Source organism: Mycteria americana, chromosome 3 (assembly GCF_035582795.1).
Source record: "Mycteria americana isolate JAX WOST 10 ecotype Jacksonville Zoo and Gardens chromosome 3, USCA_MyAme_1.0, whole genome shotgun sequence".
In the NCBI taxonomy this organism is placed as follows: Eukaryota; Metazoa; Chordata; class Aves; order Ciconiiformes; family Ciconiidae; genus Mycteria; species Mycteria americana.
The window spans coordinates 132,458,331-132,479,826 of record NC_134367.1 but is presented as its reverse complement, the minus strand read 5'-3'; the positions used below and the strand labels follow the sequence as shown (position 1 = coordinate 132,479,826).

At 49.0% G+C, this 21,496-nt stretch overlaps 1 protein-coding gene across 3 annotated transcripts in view; it reads right to left on the bottom strand.

The window, feature by feature from the left end:
- Positions 1 to 6,006: 6,006 nt before the first annotated feature.
- The window catches only part of RALGAPA2 (Ral GTPase activating protein catalytic subunit alpha 2), a 134,841-nt gene continuing 119,351 nt past the window's right edge, over positions 6,007 to 21,496 (bottom strand). For 2 of the 3 annotated variants that reach the window (XM_075497111.1, XM_075497113.1), the window contains 2 exons: positions 20,575 to 20,696; positions 6,007 to 6,161 (listed from right to left, as the gene is read on the bottom strand). In XM_075497111.1, coding sequence (XP_075353226.1) covers positions 6,007 to 6,161; positions 20,575 to 20,696 — 277 coding nt within the window. Of the gene's footprint in view, positions 6,162 to 9,747; positions 9,788 to 20,574; positions 20,697 to 21,496 lie in introns of all 3 variants that reach the window. The other variant, XM_075497112.1, reaches the window with a different exon arrangement.

Below are 21,496 nucleotides of genomic sequence, written 5' to 3'. Positions count from 1 at the left end.
GTGCATATATCTAAAGTCTATACTAGGTATGTGTGCATATGTATATGTGTGCATATATAATGTATATGTAATATCTAGTCTATACATAACCTAGAACCCATATTTTGATAAAATTCATAAATATATAATTAATATTAATATTACTAAACAAATATTAATACGGGAATAATATACAATATATTATATAGTGCATACAGTATAATATACTGTATATTATATAATGTGTAGCACATTATATACATTATATAATACCTAGATAATAATAATAGATTATTTATATTATGCTTATTATAATGTATTGTTATATACACATTATATCTGTGTATATATAATACATATAATATATACTATAGCTAATATACATATATGGATATACATAATAGAAAATATTAGATATATAATTAGATGTCCTATAACATATAACAACGTAATATACGTAATGAATAATGTTTATATAATTATATAATAGATTACATATTAATAGCTATAGCAAGAAGATAATACATATAAAAATGTTAAGCATTCTTACAGATACGTATAAATTAATTATTTTGTATGTGATATTATTTTATTTTATTTGACGTTATCTTTTGAACGTCTGTCTGTCTGTCTGTGGACCTTCTTCTGCCTGCGGCCGGCGGCTGCTCGGGCTGATGGCGCTGGGGGTGCCAGAAGCCCACGGCCACGTGCGTGCTGGCCCCACGCCGCGCCGGGCCGGGCTCCGCCCGCACGCCCACGCCCTGCCCGCGCCCCGGCCGGGCGCCGCGCCCGCCTGGGAGCCGCGCTGGCCGCGGCCGCCCCGGCTGGTTGGGCCCTCGCACGCCCACCCCGTCTGCTCAGGCACGGGGACCCCCTGCGTGACCCCCCCGTGCCTGGGGTGCGGGAGCAGGGCAGGGTGGGGCTGGCACCTCCTGACGGCGCCCGGCTCTTCGGTGAGGAAGCTGGTGCGGGGAGCCACGTGCCCAGGGAGCTGTGGCTGGAGCACCGCCTGGTCCCCGGGCACCACGCCTGCCCTGCGCCTCCCTGCTGATGGGGGGAGCGTGGGGTGCGCGTTTGTGTAAATACCCACCCCCCGGGGTGCGTGGGCACTGTACAGCTCACCTAATGATGCCAGTTAAGTTGGACGGTACAACCAGCACCCGGTAAATTATCCAGCTTATTACACAGCCATCGTACTCCGGCACTGAGCACCCCTTGGCCACGGGGCCTTCAGCCGGGGCTGCACGGTAGGAAAGACGGTGGTTAGGGTGCGGGTGAAGGCCTAACCGCGTCAGGGCCTGCGGCCGCGCCCGCCAGGCTGGGGCCGGGTGCCCACGTCAGCCCCAGGGCTACTGAAACGTTCCTCACCCCCACCAGTGCTGGACGCTGCATGGCTCCGTGCAGGGACGGCGCTGGCGTGACCCCAGCCCCTCTCTGGCTCTCCTGAGCGGCGGTTCCTGCAGCTGCCCCATCTCCCACAATTTGGTAACCCTCGTCCGGGAAAAGGGCCGGTTTCTGGCTGCTCACGAAGCTCAACACGAGTGTGGCCAGTGCTGGCCTGGGACAGGGAGCCTCCTGACGAAAGACGGGTGGAAGCCGGGTTCCTAATGCCTAGTTAGCGTGTCAAGTTCTTCCTACCAGTGGAGAAATTCAGGGCTTTATCTGGAGCCGTGGGGATTAATTCTCCATTTCTGACTAAAGCACCTGAAGGCACTTTAAGCGAGAACTTTGTCGTCTCTTTTCAGCAAAGGAACAGACCTTTCCAAGTGCCTTTTCCCACTGCCAAGTAATCCTCTCGCATTCCCACTGGCATAAGCGGATGGTAATGCATAAGCACCCCTGGCATAATTATGACTGAGAGCACGGACCCCCTTCATTTTCTTAAGTAATGTCTCCACAGAGTAGAAAATCACCATTAGAAACGTATTGATTTTAATGTTCATGCAAATCGCTCAGCAGTACGGCATTACACGGCTTGGAAAGGGAAGCCTTGGCGTCGTGCATTTCTTGCAATGACTAGCGTATGAATAATGTCTTCTGGGGTTTGTAATGGTCTGTAATTATTATTAGCAAACTGCTGCAAGCCCCCTTCAGCGGCGGCCGCAGCTAACGCCGTTGTCGCGCAGGCTCTGCGGCTCCTGCCCCGGGCAGTGCTGCGCCGGGGGTGCTGCGCCGGGAGCGCTCTTCGGAGGGGCCGCTTCCACGCTCAGCCGAAGAGCCGGTGCTTTGAAAACGCTGATCCAATATACGTGCTCTTGCCGCCTGAGAGCTATAATGAAGGCTCCCAAGCGTGAGCTGCAGAAGCCCCCCGACGGCAGCACTGCCGGCGTTCAGTAGCAAAGGACCCTTCGTGGCGGGGGCAGCGCAAAAAAAGCCCCAAAATAAAGAAGAAGGGTCTGTAGCCAAGGGAGGAGAAAGGAGCGCTATTTTTTGGCCAGCAGTACCTGTGCGTAGCAGAGGCGTCCCCTGTAAGCACGTGCGCGGGTTCAGCTTCCCAGGAAGGACGAGTCGGGGGCAGCGTGAGCAGCCCGGCCCAGTCGGTGGGTGCCGCGCGCTGTGGGAACGCGCCTGTGACACGGGGGCTGAAACACTTGCAATCCTTAAAAGTCTTTTACTGCAGCTCTTTGAGGCGGCCTGCCCTTCTGAACGGTGACTGAAGTCGCTTTAGTAAGAACACAGTTCTGCAACCAACTTTTATTCTTTAGCAGAAGAGGTTAAAATCCTCTTATTTTGCCCTGAAGCTGTTCCTTAGACATACAAAAGCAATTTTCAGTAGTAGCTCGGCAGAATTCAGCCCAACAATTTCCCTTTTTCTTTCCCTTTTAGCCCACGGTCAGTGGCAGCGTGTCCAGGGCGAGACTGTCCCCGTGGCCCCGCGCAGCGGGAAGGGCTGGGCCCGTGGAGGTACCCACCCTCCGGGGGCCGCTGGGAGCCGGGGGGTTGCAAACGGCATTGCTGAGGTTCTGGGGCCCCCAAATTAAGCGTACAAGCGGGTGAATGGGAGGCGTGAATTTGTAGGGTGCCTTCGTTTCAGTCATGCTGCGGCATCAACGCTTAAAAGTTTTGCCAAACAGAGCTGGAGTCTGGAAGTGGTGTTGCTGGTTACGCACCCAGCAGCCGTTTCTGCGGCTGCGGTCCCCGGCGCGCTGCGCGCCGTGGGAAGGCAAAACCCGCACCGGTGACGGCGTGTTACGGCTTCGCACACGCCAGCTTTAACACAAACGTCCCCGCTGCGCGTGGTCCCGACCTACAAAGCCGTGCCACTCGCAACAGCTGGAATCTTGCCCCGCGGCTCCGGCTGCCTGGGCCCACGCACCGCCGCCCCGAGACGGCGCGTGGCCGGGAGCCGGCTGGGAGCAGCCGCCGGCGTCACCGGTCGGTCGGAAGGCAGAGCGCCTGCCGGCCACGGCACCGCCTGCCTCGCGGACGCTGCACACACCACACAGGTACGTACCTTTTATCGCTCGTTTGTTGTGAGCCAAGATTTATTAAGTTTGTGGGGGGTTAACAGAACAGCGTCATTATCCAGTGCATAGTACAAAATCACAGCTGAATTTTTACAAATTAGTATTTTTAGGTTTTTTGACATCAGGAAAATACTATTTTCATCGGTGTTTTAATTCTTCCCTGAATTAGAGATGCTTATTGCTCTAACGAGAAAAGTCTCCTTTTATGCAGAAGAATGCCTTTGAAATTCTTTCAGACCGTTTACTGGATAACTAAGAACAAGACAGCCTCGCCTATCCAGTCCTGGAAATAAAATAAATTAAGATACATGTTTTCTTTTCTAATTTCCCTTACCGACACACACTCAGTAGAAAGCAAACCAAAATGTGAGGCAGAAAATCAAAATGGCAGTCAAAACACTTAGCAAACGAGGCTCCTGCCCAACAGGACGGCGGCGTTACCCAGGTCCCGGCGTGCCAGCCAGGTTCACGCTCAGCGCCACCGGCTCCAGCTCCAGCTCCTGCCCGGGCAGCCAGGGCGCCCGGCGGCACCCCGGGCTGAGCCGGCTGCCCCTCGGACCAAGTGACCCACCCCACAGAGCCACAGCGAAGCGTCGGGCTGCCTCAGTGGTGCCGGCAATAGTTACCAAATAGTATCCTGTGCCTAACGGGAAGTCACGGGGCTGGGCGCCGACCCACAGACAGACAGACGTTCCTGCTAACACCCCAGCAGAAGTGCAAAAAAAAATGGTGGCCCAATGGTGCATTGTGCTTCACCGAAAACCAAATCCCCTTGGCTTAAACCACGTTAAGTGTAGAGGTGTGCGTTTGCATGCCAAGTAGCAAACCAAACAAAAACGGAACAAAAAGCAACAACGTGAACCAGACCTGAGGCGGGTTAGGAAGGCCAGAGGGGTCGGACAAGCGCTGGAGAATGGGCAGGCAGTGATGGTCAAAACATGGCAAAAATAAAGTTAACACGGTATTATTTGCTCTACAGCCATCTCCTCTTCTCGTCCACGCGTGCCAGGGAAGCCCCGGCCGGACGCGGTGCCCGGGTCCCGCAGCAGTCGCTGGGCAGCAGCTCACGTTCTGCTGCGCAGGGGGTGTCTCACAAGTCCCTTCACGGCGGCGCGGCGACGGATTTCTGCCTTCCTCTGGCCAGCCTCGTTCACACCGAGTGGTTGCAGGACGTGTCTCGGATTTCTTTTGTTTTCATTATACAGGGTTTTTTAGCTATAAAAAGTTATCGCCCCTAGAGCCCTACGATACGCCTAGACTGAAATACATTTCCTATCGAAAATACAAGATTTGCTTACTACACAAAGTGCCAGGAGGATGCTGCACGTCCTTCAGATTTATTTTATTCTAACTAGAGATGCTTCGGGTTGCAGACTATCGCCCTCATGTTGCGACAAGGTGAGGTGGTTACCGAAGAGGTGTGCTGTCTAATGACTCAAACCGTGGTGAGAAGCAGTCGTGGCACACGCGTGGCATTTGCTCTTCAAAAAGGAATTTGGTGATCTTTATTTTTCTAGTGAGTAGTTCACAGTACGCAGCCATCGCACGCGCTATTGCAAGCGACACAGCAATCCCAAAGCCAGTGCTGCGAAAGAGGGCTTCTGTCTGAAAGAGATGCAAAGACCTGAAGGGAAGTGGCTGAACCCAGCTGCCGCAGCAGCTGCTAACCGGTACCTCGCGCCTGCGCTGGATGCTGCCGCCCCAGCGACCACACCTCTGCCGCAGGCGGGCACCTGATGGGCACCAAGGAGAGGAGACTGGTCCTCTGCTCTGCTCTGCTCTGCTGGACCGGGCACGACCGAGCGGTGGCTGGAGCATCGTCGGCTTCAGGATTTTACACCATCGGTAGTGACGTGTGACCTTGAACAAGATACCATGATTAAACGGATCTTACTGCAGGTGCTGCCGCGTTGGGAATTGGCAGGGCCCTCCTGAATTTCAGGTAAATGCCTCTTTGATGATTACTAATTCTTAGCTGCATGCACAAAACCGGCGCTTGGTGACCACAGACAACAGAAGGGGAGCAGAGGTTGAGCACAGACTGGAAAGCACCTCCATCACTCACCCGCGCTCCAGAGGAGGGGAACATTTGTTACGTGGCTAGTCACATGGAAACCTCTATTTAGACAAAATTCCCTAAGACACAATTAAGTGTTGACCGGAATGACTAAAAGCAATGCTCTAACGTTACATTAAATAACTGGTTTCAGTACTGGTTCGCGTCCTCTTGCTGCGACGCCAGTGCTTGCACACAGGTGCTCGGGGAGAAGTGCGTGCTGCTGTAAGCCCGATGCCACACCAGCGGCGAGAGCTCCCATCACCTGCGTTCTCTTTGTGACGGAAACGACCGCGTGAAATGCGTGATGATGACGCAGGTGATAGCTGATCATCGGCCGTGTCTGTCTGAATACACGAGAGCCGCAGTTTTACAGAGCAAACCCTCGCCCCCCCCTTCAACACGTGCTCTTCCAAAATTGCAAGTTCTATAGACGCAGTAAATAATTTCTCTCTTTTAAGGTCTCTTGGGTTCCCTCGGCCGGAGTTCTGCTCCCGCAGCACCTCAGTTGGAAGACTTGCTGAGAGCACTGGCGGAGCGGCGAAGCTTCCCGGAGACTCTGCTCTTCGAGGCACGTGGTAATGTGGGCGAGGTCTGGTCTGCTAGCTCTATTCCTATGGTGACAGTAAGGTCAGCGCTTGCACTTGTGGTCAGGCAGCCTGGAAAACAGAACGGGCAGAGAAAAAGTAACATAAGGAGAGCAACAACCTGCCTGTCTTTGCATCAGAACAACTGCTTGGCAAAATGCAGCCCCTCTCCGCCTCCTCTTCCAAATTAATCTTGGGTATCACTCAGGTGAACTTGACATTTATAGTCGAAATTTGGCCCAGGCAGCTGAGGAACTGCCATATGGTGCTCTCCTGGAGAAATAAGGAATTTCTCTTTGCCAGCTTCCAGAAAAAGCAGGGAGCGGCCGGGCTGTGAGTGGTCGGCAGCACCCAGGCGAGCGCGCGAGAGCCCCCCGGCAGCAGCCCCTTTTGGGCCGGTTCTTGCAGAGCCTGCAGGCGCCGAAGGCTCCAGCAGCCGCCCGCAGCCCGGCGCGGTACTGCAGCGGCCCTGCACTGGGGAGCCCACGCACCGACCCCGCTCGCGCAAAGCTCCAACAAAACCCACGTAGCGGAACTCGGAAAATGTTTCTTTCAAGTGTGCGTTATGTAGCATTATCTTTTGCTGTGTGTCACTAAATGGCTCTTCTGTATTTAATCTACTACAGAGAGCTGGAAACGAGTTTCCATAGCGTGAATGCTTTCATGAAACTCTACCTGGAAGGCATCTTAGCCTCTGATAAAAAAAAAAGAATCCCAATTTTTTCTAATTGGTTCCACTACTTACCCAGGGCACTAAGTACCCGTCATTACCGGTGCACTCACGGCACCATTCAAGAACTTTGTGGGCTGGGGAGCCCGGACGGCTGTAGCGGTGTCTACATGTGTTTACACTTTGTTGTTCAACAACATTAAGTTACATCTCAATTATTCCCCACAGGCGATGACGACTAGAGGCCAGGACTAAATAGCTTGTCTGAATGAGAACAGATGAGGACGCAGCTATTAAACTAAGAAGTAAATGAATAAACTGAGGTGCGTGCGCGTGTGCAACTCCCGCCTCTCCCCCGCGCGACTGTAATGGTGCTCTGAGGAATACAGACACGCATGCTGCAACCCGGCCCTGCTCTTGCTGCTGGGGTTCTGACCTGTCCCAAGGCATTTCCCGGTGTGACTGTCATTTCATCAGCTCCCGTGGGGCACGGTATTTTTAAGCCATGTTACAATTCTCTAAGTCTTAACACAAAGGTTTTTATTAGAGGTGGGACGGAGGAACAGCCTCGCGCCCAGGTGCTCGCGAGCCCATGGGGAGAAGGGAGGAAGGCTCCAAGCCCCTACTGAAGGTCGGGGCCAGGCTTGGCAGCCGAGCGACCACCTCTGAACTCCAGACCAATGGTTGTGTTTTGCAGCACAAACCTATTTCCAATTCAACACTAAAGTGTATTTTCAGGCTGTGCCTTTGCTGTTAGTTTCTGCGACTGACGATTACAGGGATATCTTTAATACTTCCTTCAACTTTATTAGCCCAGGTGACTCTCAAACGTGCAGAAAACGCACCAAAACGCAGCCTGTGCCTTGGCTGATGGTTGAGCTGCCCCTCGGGCAGTGCTGAGCAGGGACAACCTCACTCATGACCGGGGCGAGCCTTGCCCTTGTGAAGCATGTCGGGAAATCGTTCGCGGTTTAGCAAGGTGGACAGGACATCCGTGGGCAAGGGCTCGGCCGCAGGGCTCAGCCGGCAGCGAGGCACCTGGGGCTCGATCCACCTTCTGAGGACAAGGACCCAAGCTGACTCAGCTGCGTTTTCAAGGCACGGCTCGAGTGATTCGGGGTATTCTAAACCTCACGCCAAACACTACAGCCTGTCTCACCATCACTAGGACTCGCAGCAGCCCCACTCCCCGTTTGAACGGCTTGCATTGATCCTGCTACTTTGCGGGAATAATGCTCGGAAACTCCCTGCAGTTTGTTGGGCGCGGGCAGCATCGCCTTCTGTTTCCTCACTACAAGGGTTAAAACTTTGTCCTCGTGCTTTAGCTAACTCTAGGTATTTTAATGACTCAAAGCAGTGAAGGGAACAATGCTGAGGTCCGGTTGCAGCTAAACCCAAAGTCCCTCTTGCTCCTTACTTTGAAATCCCTCGGCCAGTTCGCAAACCGGCGTTTGCATTTCAAAGACGATCTTTACTTGCCAGATTTATACTTCAAGACAATTGACTGAAGGGGAAATATCGCATTAAAAAAAGGTGAAAAATGTGACTTAGCGTGTAAAGGCATTTTCTGTGAAAAATGTGGAGCTGTCAGTTTTGGATTAAAAACAAAACCTGCGGTGCTGTTCACGGAGAGAAAGGCGTGGGGGAGGGAAGGGCTGTGAGGGAGGTGTCGTACTTTACATTCCTGCAGTTAAGCAGAATGGCAGATGGTCAAAATAATACAGTTTTCACCAAATGGACAAGCTCAGGCAATATTCATGCAAGCGCTGAACAATGCATCGCCTGCGCATATGAAAAGCAGGGCGGCTGCGGCAGGCGGGGTGCAGGCGAGGCACCCCTCGTCGCTCCAGGAGCACCCGCAGCATCCGCCCGCCTCGGGAGCCGGCACATTCCTTCAGTCCGAACTTTCTTCTGGCGAGTCCTTAGCTATGCAATCAACCTTAAAGCTCCCCCGAAACCGCCTTGATTGATAGGGAGACAGCAGCTGCAGAGTGAGCAAGTAATAACCACAAAAGATAAAGGCTTTCATACAAATATTATAATTCCACTTGCAAGCTGTCTGGCACGAACTCTAATTACTTGGCCGTCTTGCAAGGGGAGCCTGCAACTTTGTTCAGAGGCGAGGCGGCTCGCTCAGCTGCGCTAGGGAGAGAAGCAGGGCTGCGCACGCCCGCCGGCACGTGCCCGGGAAAATCGGTGTCATATTTGTAGTGATGTCAAGGCGCTCGTGAGAGGCTTAGCTCTTTTTCTTTTTGCACTGATATGGAGGAGGGCTTTGTTTCTCTCTTGCTGCGTTTCTTTCAGAGGGTGCACAGGCAAGGTGAAATTACAAGTTGTAAAAAACAAGCCGCAGCTCCGCAATGGTGTAGTAAATAAACCCCACTAGTTTCTGACTCACAGGGGGACCAGCAGAGCGCTTAAAATTTACAACTCAGCCAAACGTGAAATTTGCAAAAAGGGGGGAAAATCCCACCCAAAGCTGCGCAGCAGCTCCTTCCTGCAAGTCGCGCTGGTTTCCGGGCGGGCACCGCCGCAGAGGTGATGCCATGCAGCTCCCGCGGGCGCTCGCTGCCGGCGGGCCAGGGCTTGCACCCAGCATATTGCCGGTGGCTGCCCCGTCCCCGATCCCGTCCCGTGGTGCCCCGGCCACAAACGCCCACGCAAACAGGCCCAGCCGTGACCAAAACGCTTCCCGCCGCAGCAGGTGCCGGCGTTGGCCGTGCCTGGCAGCAGCCGGAGGGAGCAGCAGCCGCCAGGGCGGGTGGGCGGGTGGGCAGCGGGCACCCCACGGGGCTCAGTGTTTGGGGAGTGGGAGGAGATGGGGCGCTGGCGACAGGGACAGGCAGAGACAGACCCGGAGAGCCCCAGAGCCACCACAGCCGCGCGCCGAGCACAGGAGGAGGAAGAGGAGGAGGAGGAGGAGGAGAGCTGTTAGTGATGGAGCACAACGCCAGCAGCAGCGGGGCCTGCGGGAAGCATCGCTCTTACCTGCGGCAATTACTGTAACGAGACCATTACATATTCTAATCTAAAGGAGAGAACACAAAATCATATAAATACAGGAACAGCACACCCGTCGCGCTCGCGTGAAGGCCAGGCTGGCTGCTGCGGGCGCCCCGCACAGCGCAAACCGGCCACGGGCGTCACGGCAAACTCGGCACACGGTGGGCACCAGTTGTAAGGGCAACTCATGATCGAAAGTTCACCTCGATACCCTTAGGGACCTGGAGAGAAATGGGTGCCCACGGGCCTTTTCCTTGCCCCTGTTGCTCTGTTGATGGAAAAACCAGAACCGTTGGCCAAAACCGGAACGAGGAATCGTCTGCCTTCAACTTTTGCCAAACTTGCTGATACGGTACCGTGGGACTTCAGCAGCCTCTTCCTTCAGCTACGCTTCCAGCACTGTTAGCGGTCAAACAATTTCAAACTGTGTAAAATATGAGCCTTCACAGAGACCTAAAATACTATTGCACTGTAGGCAGGTTAAAAGAACCAGAAAGTGAAGACCACACGTATCACCGGGCCACATAAACTTCCCACGAATGGAAAGTCACCTGTACGTGCAAAACCACACCGCGGGCAGTCATATGCCTCCACGCAAAGGCGGCGCATGTGAATGGCGGCTCAGATGCCTCTGCGGTCTCTTGCAGGTACAAATGCTTTACCGTGATGAAGGCTTAAGCTTTTAAGATACGTTCCTTGCAGGAGGGGATTGAAAATTCAGTTAGTAATACAGATAAAAATACAGTTTAAATGAAGAGTTATCTTTTGGAAAGCTAGAGATAGGTAGCTTGTTTTATTTTAAATCTACTGAACAGAACGAATCTGGTTTCTCATACACCACCAGGGCACGTGCTCTAGGAAAAAAATATCTTTGAGCGATTTCTCTTCTTGCGAAGCAGATGAGCTCTCCTGAAAGCAAAATAACTCCCTCTCCCCACTCCTCAGCGTACACACAAGCACAGCAATATTGGTACCGATGATGGCGAACCATCTTCTTGGACTCCCTATGGAGAACAGGCAGGACCTGTGCCAGCAGGAGAGCAATCCAGCGCCGTCGTCACGCAGCTGAACTGCTGGGGGGTCCAACTCCTCGCCGACGCTGGCTGACCCTCCTCAGGGACACCACATGTGGGAAACCGAAACGAAAAGCATCCTCTCTGTCAGCTCCCTCACAGGTGCAGTAACGTCAGAGGTCTTGGTCTTCCCCCCAGACCAAACCAACCAAACCGCCAGAAGGCCACAGTGTTCCTGGGGCTGAAAATCAGATTTCAAGTGGACAATATGTTCAGCAACAGCGTCGAATGAGTACAGCAGGCACCTCACGCCGCTTTATACAGAACGGGATCCTTACCGATGTGCTGCAAAGCTGCTGAGTTTGCTTTTATGAACTACAACAACAAAAAGGGTATAATTTGTGTATTACAACGCTACTGAAAATTTCATGAAAAAGACAGCGACTCACTGCTGTGGAAATTTCCCGCCGAAATCACAGAATCACAGGATCGTATACCTTGGAAAAGACCTTCAAGATCATCGAGTCCAACCGTAAATGACTTGATAAAACTAGGCGCTGGGCTACTGCCGTGTCTCCTGTGCCTGCCCTTCCCCATGCGGAAGCAGGAAAACCCTTCGAGCCTTTAACCGTGTTCAGGCACATGTTTAAGGGGCTACTACAGAATCCTGAAATTGCGTTCATTTTTTTGACGTGATCTCTGTGGAATTACTCCGCGCTGTCTCTGAAGCCGGGCACTGCTCCAGACCCAACCAGTTTTAGCGAGGGGCAAGCGAAACCTCACGAACTCCTCCCTGAGCGTGGCTGTGGGCACCCGCCCGCAGTGCACAGCGGAAAGGCAGCACCCCGCAGCGCTGCCGTGGCCCTTGCCTTTTCCCTTATTGCCCTTGCTAAGCTGGGAGGAACTGATCTGACAAACTAAGCAGGAAACTATTGCTCTTACTTGGTAAGCGTTTTGATCCTATGAGAAAAAGTCAAGAAAGGTGGGTCTTAATGTGCAACCCAAGCATGTAAAAACAGATTACAACATCATGCGTGATCGTTAAGGATTTTGAAGCTTTATACTTGAGAAGACCCATGAAGTTTTCTCACAGACCATGACCCCCCGACTCCCCCCCCCCCCAATTAACCTATCAGCCATGACAGGTCTGTGGAAATCTTTGTTTTCTTTCCCAATAAATGTGAAGGTAATAAAATTCCAGAGAGAATCCTACCAGTAAATCCGCTTAGCATTTTGACATGCTCTGCTTTCCACTCACAAGGGCAGGCTGAAAATACGATACGAGCAGCGTCCTGAGCCTGCCTCTCCAGGGGAGCGTATTTTGAAGAAATCATCATTAAATAAAAGCAGTGGCTGTGTTCATGCAAAAACACACACGTTCAATGGTCTGAAATGCAGATGCAACAACAACTGCATTGGGGATGCAGGAGAGCAAATGACTGGAACCGCGTTTGCACCACGTGGCCCTCCGGTGACTTGTTGCGTGTGGTATGAGCTGTTAAAATATTTCATATTTTGTACGAGTGACAGCTGTTTTACAGCTGCATTGAGATCTTTCACTTATCTTATGCCTTTGAGCAAACCCCAAAGGCTATGTGGTTCGACCTCAGCAGCGGCAGAGGGGATCCCCTGGAAGAAGAGGCGGGTGTTCTGGCTGGAAGCCACCGAAGGCTGGCAGCTGGGCAATGGCACGAAACGTCACTTGTCCGTTATATTTGGAGATTCTTTCTATCAGCTGAATTTACACAGCCCCTTTTCCCCCCAAACCCACGAAAATGCTGCAGAAGAAAGAAGGGCGCTCGAGCTGGCTGTCCCAAGCCTGCACCAGCAGCACAGCCTCAGGCCGGAGGCCGCTCTTCGGGAGGCGTGGGGGGACAGCGCAGGCTGGGCCCTGCCCGCGTGGAGAGCCAGCGCTGCGGAGGTGAGGCTGCGCTGGCGGGGCCAGCGGAAGTCAAGGGCAGATTTTGTACCTGCTTCCCCTGACCAGAGCGGACCCTAAGCGAGGCGCTGCAACAGCCAAAACATTGGTGAACGAGGAGGTTCGCTCCGCTGTTGTTTGGTTACGAAAAATAAAAAAAGTAGTACCTTGAAAAGCTGTAACTGAAGCAGTAAGAAGAATCTGAAACTACAGGTTAATCGAGGGCAGAAGCGACCCTAAAAAAAGCCCTCGCAGCTCCCAGCACAGGTGATAACTGCTTGACACCATCACCTACCCAGCCTTGATTGTTTTAGAGATTTGGAAATAAACCCTAAATGTACACATCAGAGTTCTAATTAGTCGTGACTTGGAGCAGCCGCTAATTAGTTCTGCACGGGTCAGCCAGCCAGAGGGACCACAGCAAGCGCTAGTGGTTATTTCTCCTTTGCATGCAGGCACACAGCACGTAGCGCAGCCTCGAACCACCGCCCAAAGCCTCCCGCCCGGGCGCCGGCAGCCTGCGGCAGGCAGGACGGCACTGCGCGGGCTCTCTCCTCTGCCGCTCAGGGCTGACGTGCGTCAGTGCAGAGGAAGAATGCAAAGGGGCCGCATTGCCTGGAGCTTTCCTGCGAGCTGACAGCTCGAGCAGCTGGAGCTGTCACCCGGCAGAAGAGAGAGGCCCGTCAAGCTAATATTTTTTCCCATCCCAGCGCTGATGGGTAGGGAGGAAGCCCTCCCTTGCCATCTCCTCTCCCAGAGATCGTAGGTGGGAGAGCTCTCTCTGAGACAACCAATTAAATGGAAAAAAGAAAGGGCCCAAGCTGAGAGCCCTGATGTTGCTCTCACACCCTCTCCGCTGTAGATCCTAAGGTTACACCGGGCTTGAGGGAGAAGCAACCCCAGCACCTACACAGCCTCAGGGGAGAGGTCCGGGCTGTACGCCCTCGTAGGTGGTGGGCAAAGGGGAGAACTGCCCTGGCACCCAAAGCAGTCTGCAACTGCTTTGCAGGGAGCTGCAGAGTAATGATGCAACTTCCTTACCATTCTGCACGGATTCGTACACTTGTGAACCAGGCCTGGTCATCCTGGTGTAAGCTTACACCAGACTGTTCAAGTCAGAGGAGCTACAGGGGGTACGGAGCTGATGCCACCTAACGATTCATGGTATTTAGCCCTATTTAATGATAAACCATTTCTAACCCTTACAGGGACGCTAAGAAAGAAAGTATTTCTCTTTCATGAAAAAATGCAAACGATCATGCTGTCAACATGCATAACCTTCAACTTTTTAAAAACGTAAAGGGTCTGACCAAGGCACGGGAGCCGTCCCATGGTGTACTGAGGATGCAGGAGCTTCCTTTTTATTCCTTCGTATATAACTACCAGCAAGGCATTTAAGCTCTTCAGACTGCTAAATGCATGAGTAGATTAATGAATTAAGGAAGACACCACAGCCTGGAAAAGATTTTCACTCGCTGCCTGAGTCCGAAAGAGGAAAAATGGTGTTTCTGATTTCTAGTGTTGTCTTTGCAACTGTAACAAGTACTCCCGTGGGAGGAGGGATGCACTTCCACTCAGTCATTGCTTCATCATTCAGCAAAATTATGATTTTGTTTGTAGCATCTATGTGTTGTCATAGAAATCACTGCGATTTCTCAGTTTTGCCATTAAAAGATCCAGAAAGTGGATCAGAATTGCTGTGTCATGTTATTTGAATGCGCTCACGCAGGCTTCCCTAAGCGCGAAGGAAGGAAGGAGGTAATGGAAAATATGAAATGGATTTACTCTGTGTGTCTCGCTGAAAGGCATCTCTGGGGAGAAAGGGTAAATTTTGGTTTTCTGCAGAACATCCTGACTTTCCTCCTTCATTAAATCAGGTAATTATGCTTGATTCAATTGAAAATTTCATTTGGCACCTTTTCATCCTCTGCCATCAAGCAGCTACAACTTCACCAGGCAGGAAAGGACCATCCGCCACCAGGCTGGCTCTGCCTTTTGCGATGCTGAGATGCAGATGGAGCCTCAGCGAGTTCTTAGGTGAGCTGGTGGCTACCATGGATGGAGCACAGTGATGGGAGACCTCCGTGTTTCTGAGCCAAGGGTTCTGAGGCTGGCAGCGATGGAGATGGTTACGAAACTGCCATTTCTGCCGACGAGTACCAGTTAGCAGTTACACGCGCGCGACGGCACGGTGCTCAAAGCCGCCCCAGCGCAGCGTTCAGCTGCCGGGCACTGCACGTTCCTGTGGCGGTGAGAAAGTCCAGGTAGGCGGTAGCTCTGTGGAAGAGGGGCAGGAAAGCCACACATGGATCACTGATAACCAGGACCACAGAGGTAAGGAGCACCTCCTGAATCCACTTCTGCAGCTTCAGGATCCCTCCCCAAAGGCAGCCCGAGCAGCTGGCTGGGACAGGCCGCTGAGCCAGCAGTGAAAGACGCTCTAGTTTGCTGAAGATCAGCTGTAAGAACTACCTGGATTAAATAGAGAGGGGAAGCAGGCTGGGTCCCTGCACCTCCTCCTGAATACTCTTCACAGGGAAGGGGGGGGGGGAAAGAAACGCTTTGAGTCCTGCCTCCTTTGGTAACTCTTCCCACTCCTCTGCTCCACCTCCCTAAGCTTTTCCTCTTTGTATACTGCCTGGACAACCTCTACAATTGCAACATCTGGCACCTATGATTGCACGTTTTCCTTCTCACCTCCGGAGAACTAAGTTCACGCAGACCTCATAACAAGCTCTGTGCTAAGGACTTAGCTTCTTGTGCATCCTTCCACGTTTAAGGGCAACGCCCGTACTGGAAAAGGAAGGATTCGGCACAGAGGTTCAAGCCCACATCAAAGCATCGTGTGTAGCTCCACAGCAGCGTCCCGGTCCGGCCGGTAACAATTGCCAGATGGTTTCAGCACCGCCTCTTCTCGCAGTGGAACAGCTGAGCAGTGGGCTCCTAGCTGCCGGGGGAGTCTGGAATTTTCTAAGTCCCAGTTACTAGAAACTAATTTTTCAGTTTCAGGCAACACTGACGTATTGATCAAACCCAACACTTGGCACGTGCTGCGTACGCTGTAATATCATGGCACAGCTACTCATTTTCAGATCTGTATTTTTATAATACTCAGCTCCATCCGGCTTCCCTTAAAAATATGCAAAAATATTATACAGAACCTGGAGAGACTTTTATTCTACCTAGTACACAGAACTGACAAAACATCCTACACATTTTCAAGGAGAATGCAGACAAAGAAGTAAAAAAACCCCAGAAAAACCAAACCAAACAAAACCAAACGGAATCATTGCTCAGTTAGCATTAAAAAGAACGTAAGTCTGTTTAAGACAACGGTTACTCCAGGTTTTGTTTTGTTTCTGTCAAAAATATATTTTAAAATTACATGGCCATTTGAAATATTCCTTTTGCTTTACAGTGGGAAGGATAAAGGTCAGCACCTAGCAAAAAGTGCTTTAAAATAAACCAAATCTTGTTTGTTTTACATACAAGTATTTTCTACAATAAATTTATGCATGTTAAAGTCTGGAGACAAAAGAAAAGCATGTGTCACCTTTTCAACAAAAAGGCTGCAAAATCTCAGTTTTATGTAAATAAGCAGGCACGGCTTCCAAGGCTTTAAAACCAGGGAATGCTGAAAACGTCTATAGTTCCTCAACTCAAGTGTTGCTGCTGGGCAATGCTATAATATTCATTAAAGAATCCATTTATCAACAGATACCACATGTCAGAGTTTTCCAGCACAGTTTTCCTGACACTCCACTGAAAATGCTGCTTTAAAGCATTTCAAAATTAAAATGGAAAGCAATAATCCGAGATGCTTTTGCCTGCCGTTTCGTTCCACAATAGCTATTAGCAACTAAAAAAGCAAAGATTTACACTATATCCTTTCTGATAACGTCAAGCATTATGCTTTATTTTCCAAATCATTAGCATGCACAAGAATGACCTCATGGTGAACAGATGCACTTGGATATGGCAGTGATTAGATCAGTCCTCTCAGCAGTCAAGTGTGCCCATTTCAATTAACCCTTTGAAGCACTAACCGCAAGTCTACGCTGCTGAAAAGCAGGTTTGTAGGTTCTCTTGAAAGTAGCAATCTACCCTTGTTAAGTATAAAACCCTCACATATAAATGTTTCTCTGGTGGAAAAGTTCTCTCTTTTCCTTGCTAGAATATCCGACTACTTCCATTTTCTAAGGGTTAACACGATTCTGGCTTCTGATCTTAAATGATAAAAAACAACAAATGCTTTTTAGGCAGCAGAGGTAATTAAAGTTGGAACGCTTTTGTATCTGTTCGTGCCCGTTTCATTTTTATGATTTTTTTTAACGAACACACAAGTATTTTGTTGAATAACTGTTTTTCTTTTTGGCGGAGGGAGAAAGAACAGAAAAAGATAGCAGCTTAAAACCCCATTCTCTAGAACGAGAGAAATCTGCAGAGGCAAAGGATAAGAATAATTCAATAGTGTTGGATTACTGAGGATTTCCTGGGCTGACTCTCATACCCAGCCTAATTAAAATACAGCATGTAATGTACCAGTTTAACAACAAAGGACCGTATTCTCATCTTTTGTTCCTAATCTGCACATCCCCTAAATGAGTTCAGGGATGTCCGTGCTGCCTACCAGGCTGCATTTTCAACGTTTAAGATATCCTGGACTAACTATGATACATACAGGGAGTTTAGGGCTCTACTTCTGAAAACAGCAAAAGGGGTCAACTGGACGATTTTCGTGCATAAGCTGTAGCACCTGCAAGACTATTTGTGATACGGGAGACTAAGCCAGGGCATACTTCAAGAAACCCACATCCCATCTGAATCTAGGGGAAGCATCCCTAGAGGCAGTATCAGAAAACATAAAAACATTTAGTTCAAATAAATAGATCATAGTTAATAATACACCAATAATGTGTCTCATTAACAGCTACATATTTGATTCATTTAATGGTCTTGATTTGCTGCTTATACTGTGTTGACTACTAACAACCATTTTAGTTTTAATAAAAAGCATACTTACTCATTGACCCTTTCTGTTGTGCGCATGTATACACAGCAATGACAGGATTACTTTTAGGTATTAAGAATAAGATCAGAGGAGAATTAATCTTAAATTTACCTGAAAAGTCTAAGCTAGGCAGGGTTAGTAGTATCAGCTGGCTTGTTACTTGAGAAGGGGAAACACAGACCTGTGTCACCTCCATTCATTTATTGCTCCGTGATTCATTTTTTCTGTTTCAGAATAGAAATTCCCCTTTTACATGAAGAAAAATGCCATCCATATTTCTTAAGCAGCAGACAGCCAATGTGCAGGCATAGGCCAGGTGACTCTAAGCTTAGAGGAGGTCTAACTGCCCGCGGCACGGGGGGCCAGGCTGCATGCTGGAAAACACAGAGCTGCTGCCGTTCACAGCCCAAGACCATCCTGCTTGCCCCCGGCTGTGCCCACGCCGACAGGGGAACTGGCGGCTCCAGGATAGTTTTTCATCCCTTTCTAATCATTAAAGGGATGAATAGATGGCTGCAAACTTAGTCAAATCGCACCCGAGCTGGTTCTTTATTTATTTCCGGATGCTGCTGGTACATTTGTAGTACCCTGACAAACTAAACCACAATAAACGTGGAAAGAGGCAAGGCTGAGGCAGATGCTCGTGATCCGCACGCAGCTCCGCACAAGGCTCCCTCCTCGTGGGACGGGGATTCGCCCGAGCGGCGGCTGCCGCCTGCGGCTGGCAACGGTGGCTGAGTTGCGAGGTTTACATTCAGCCTCCTTGCTGATTGCCAGGATGGCATTTGATGGAAAATACATCCTAACGGCAACGACTGACACAGCTCTTGGTAATATTCGACTAAATATGCAAGTAAATCAGTAGGTAACGTGAGGAGACTCTCTGAAGGAAAGATTTTGATGCCAGAAGTCATGACCGGCCTCCAGTTTCTTTGTGAGCAGGAAATAAATTCTGACGTTGGGAAGTCCGAAAATCAGGACCTGACTGTGGCAGGTTTTACTCTTAAAAAAAAATTAAATCATGAAATCATAAAAACGCATTCAGGTACAAATGATTTAACAGTGTTCTGAGAAACTTAAGTAGATATTAGGACACATTTTAAATATTTTTGGCATACAAAATATATCACAGACTTTGGAAAGTATGACTACGATATTATCAAATGAATCTGTCCTTGCTTGTCAAACTACATTTGTATATAATAATATGTACAGCACTGCGTGCTGTGAGAAGAACGTGAAAACGAAATACCATTGTGTATAGAGCAAAACATTTAAAATATATCAATATATCTACATTTTTATTTGCTGATACGTCAACAGATAAATGATTCAAAGTGCTAACAACGCTGGGCATGAAATCTACATTTCTATTGAAACTGATAATTTTTTTTTGTCTCAGACTTTTGGCAGGGTGTATAAAAGAATTTAATTCACAGCTGTTCTACTTTTTAATGTAGAAAACATTAATCAAAGCTTTAAGTTATAAGCTTTTCTAATGTTGTTTAGTATTCCAGTTCAACAAAGATCAATAGAGGCCATCCCTGTGTTTCTTGACGCCTCTCCAGGAAGCAGAGGCGCGATTATGTAAATAGCACCGGTTCCCCTTTACTTCTGCCAGCTTGCTTATCTCCAAAGCCTTCTGCCTGCTGCTACTGGCGACCAATGCAAGGACATGCATATACCTCTTATCTCCTAACAAAGCTCTGAAAGCTCGAGGATTGGAGCCAGTAACGTTAAACAATGATGCACGGCTGATTTTATTTGTAAGTGATTTATTTTAGTAAATTTAATTTCTTCCTTCAATTTTTCAGTTTAGATGGAAGATATTTGCTAACAAGTCAGGCTAAAGAGAAATAGAGCAGATGTCCTGCAACATTTATACAGGTCTGAAATAATCTATTAAACAATCCGAAAGAGTAGCAGGGAATAATTAGGAAGTGCCAGTTTCACCCTACGAGTGCAAAAAAGGGATTAAGGAATCTTTGTTAAAGAGTCCAACACATGGGGACCATATACTTTTTGGAGGCTAGAAAAACAAATCTTGAGGGTACTAGAAACCTGCATTTCAGAGTCAAAGCTTCCTTTCAGGAGACATTTATTTAAACTCAGTTAAAACAGCAAAGTTCATATCTTACTGACTGCATGCTAACTTAAAATCTCGATGGGGCACATAAGGAATAAATTCACGGAGTTCAGCGTTACATTTTCATCTTTCAGTAGGGCTGATGAATGACGATCAGCATTAATGTGTGTGTATATACGTATACACACGCACGCAACGTACGTATATCCATACACATATTAAAAAAATCCCAAACAGGTTCCAGGCCAGGTGTTGGAAGGAAGCCTGAATTTTCCTCATCTATATTTAAGGGAAATGTTAGCATACTGCACGCTGCTATGATTTCCTAACAGAACACCATTCTTACACTTCTTTTGCATTAATCCCTGACCCTGGTATCTCAGCAGCATAATCCCCATTTAGCATTAGTAGCAACGGCTTCTACTGTGAGGAACTATTTTTCGATAAGTAAGCACCGATTCAGGCATAGCTTTTGAACAACATATTCCCAGCTCAGCAAGAAACCCACAGTCCTGAATGAACCAGAGCACATTACTGAGAGAAAGTTCATTAACCTTGCTAGATTCGGGGGTTAACAGGATAGCTGAAGAAAGGAGCAGAGTGAATAGCTCTGATGCAAAACAAATTAAAATGAATGTCATCATTCCTTTTGATATTCATTAGTTGATTCAGGGGAAGAATGGTCTTCTTAAATTTGCAAGCATTTATCTACAAAAAACAGGTGTACATCTGCTGCTCAAGTGCTTCTTAGTGCTAAAGAGAAGAATAACGTGCAGAGACTCACCAGTTCCACCGAGGGAGTAGCTGGGAGAGGGAGAAAAGACCTGAGCAGCAAAATCCTCAAATGTCATTACTTCTTTATGGTTCTGGATTATTGCTTCGAGATACAGAGCTCGCTCTTCATAACTGCAACGACCAGGTTAAGGAAATGTCTGCGCAGAATGAAATGCTGTTACACAACGTCCACGAACACCAGCACTTCAGATCCAAAGCAACACTAACCAGGCTGTACGTGGGCATGGAAAAGAGGGGACCAACATTGCCCAATGCTGCTTAACAGTTCTGAACGTGAGCAAGGAGTGAACACACTTAATGGCTTGAAATTAAGGGTAAAACCTTTAGCTTCATGAAGGAAAAGCAGTGACTCAGTAGATCCGACAGATTGCTAAAGTTACCAAGGGCAGAAACAAACCCCCAGACTGCAGGCTTTTTTAAACCGAAACCCAACTTCAACAGACAAGCTGTGTGGCATTACGGAAAGTTCCTGGTACACGATATTCCTATTACAATGACCCTGTCAGACTAGAAAAATGTAGACTAGAGAAACAAGCTACAGGACAGAGGAGACGAGACCCTCCCCCCCCCCCCCCCCCCCCATTTATTTGTTCACTGTACTTCTTAAAAGAAATTAACCATAATGAACACAATTCCTGAAAGCGTGACGTTTGTATTTAAGGCAGGTGCTAGAAGGTGTAACCTTATGTATCCTAAATAAACGATGCACATTGGAAAAAAACACCCCACAACTTGCATGCATTATAGTCTGCATAATGCAGACAACAAAGCAATCTAAAATCAAGACTATTGCCTTTTAATTAAAACTCGGCAACCTGGAACACACAGCATTCAAATGTGTAATCAAAAACCAGTCACCAATAAAACTTACAAGCGTAACAAGCTGAAGCAACTTTCCAGCTGTCTTAATG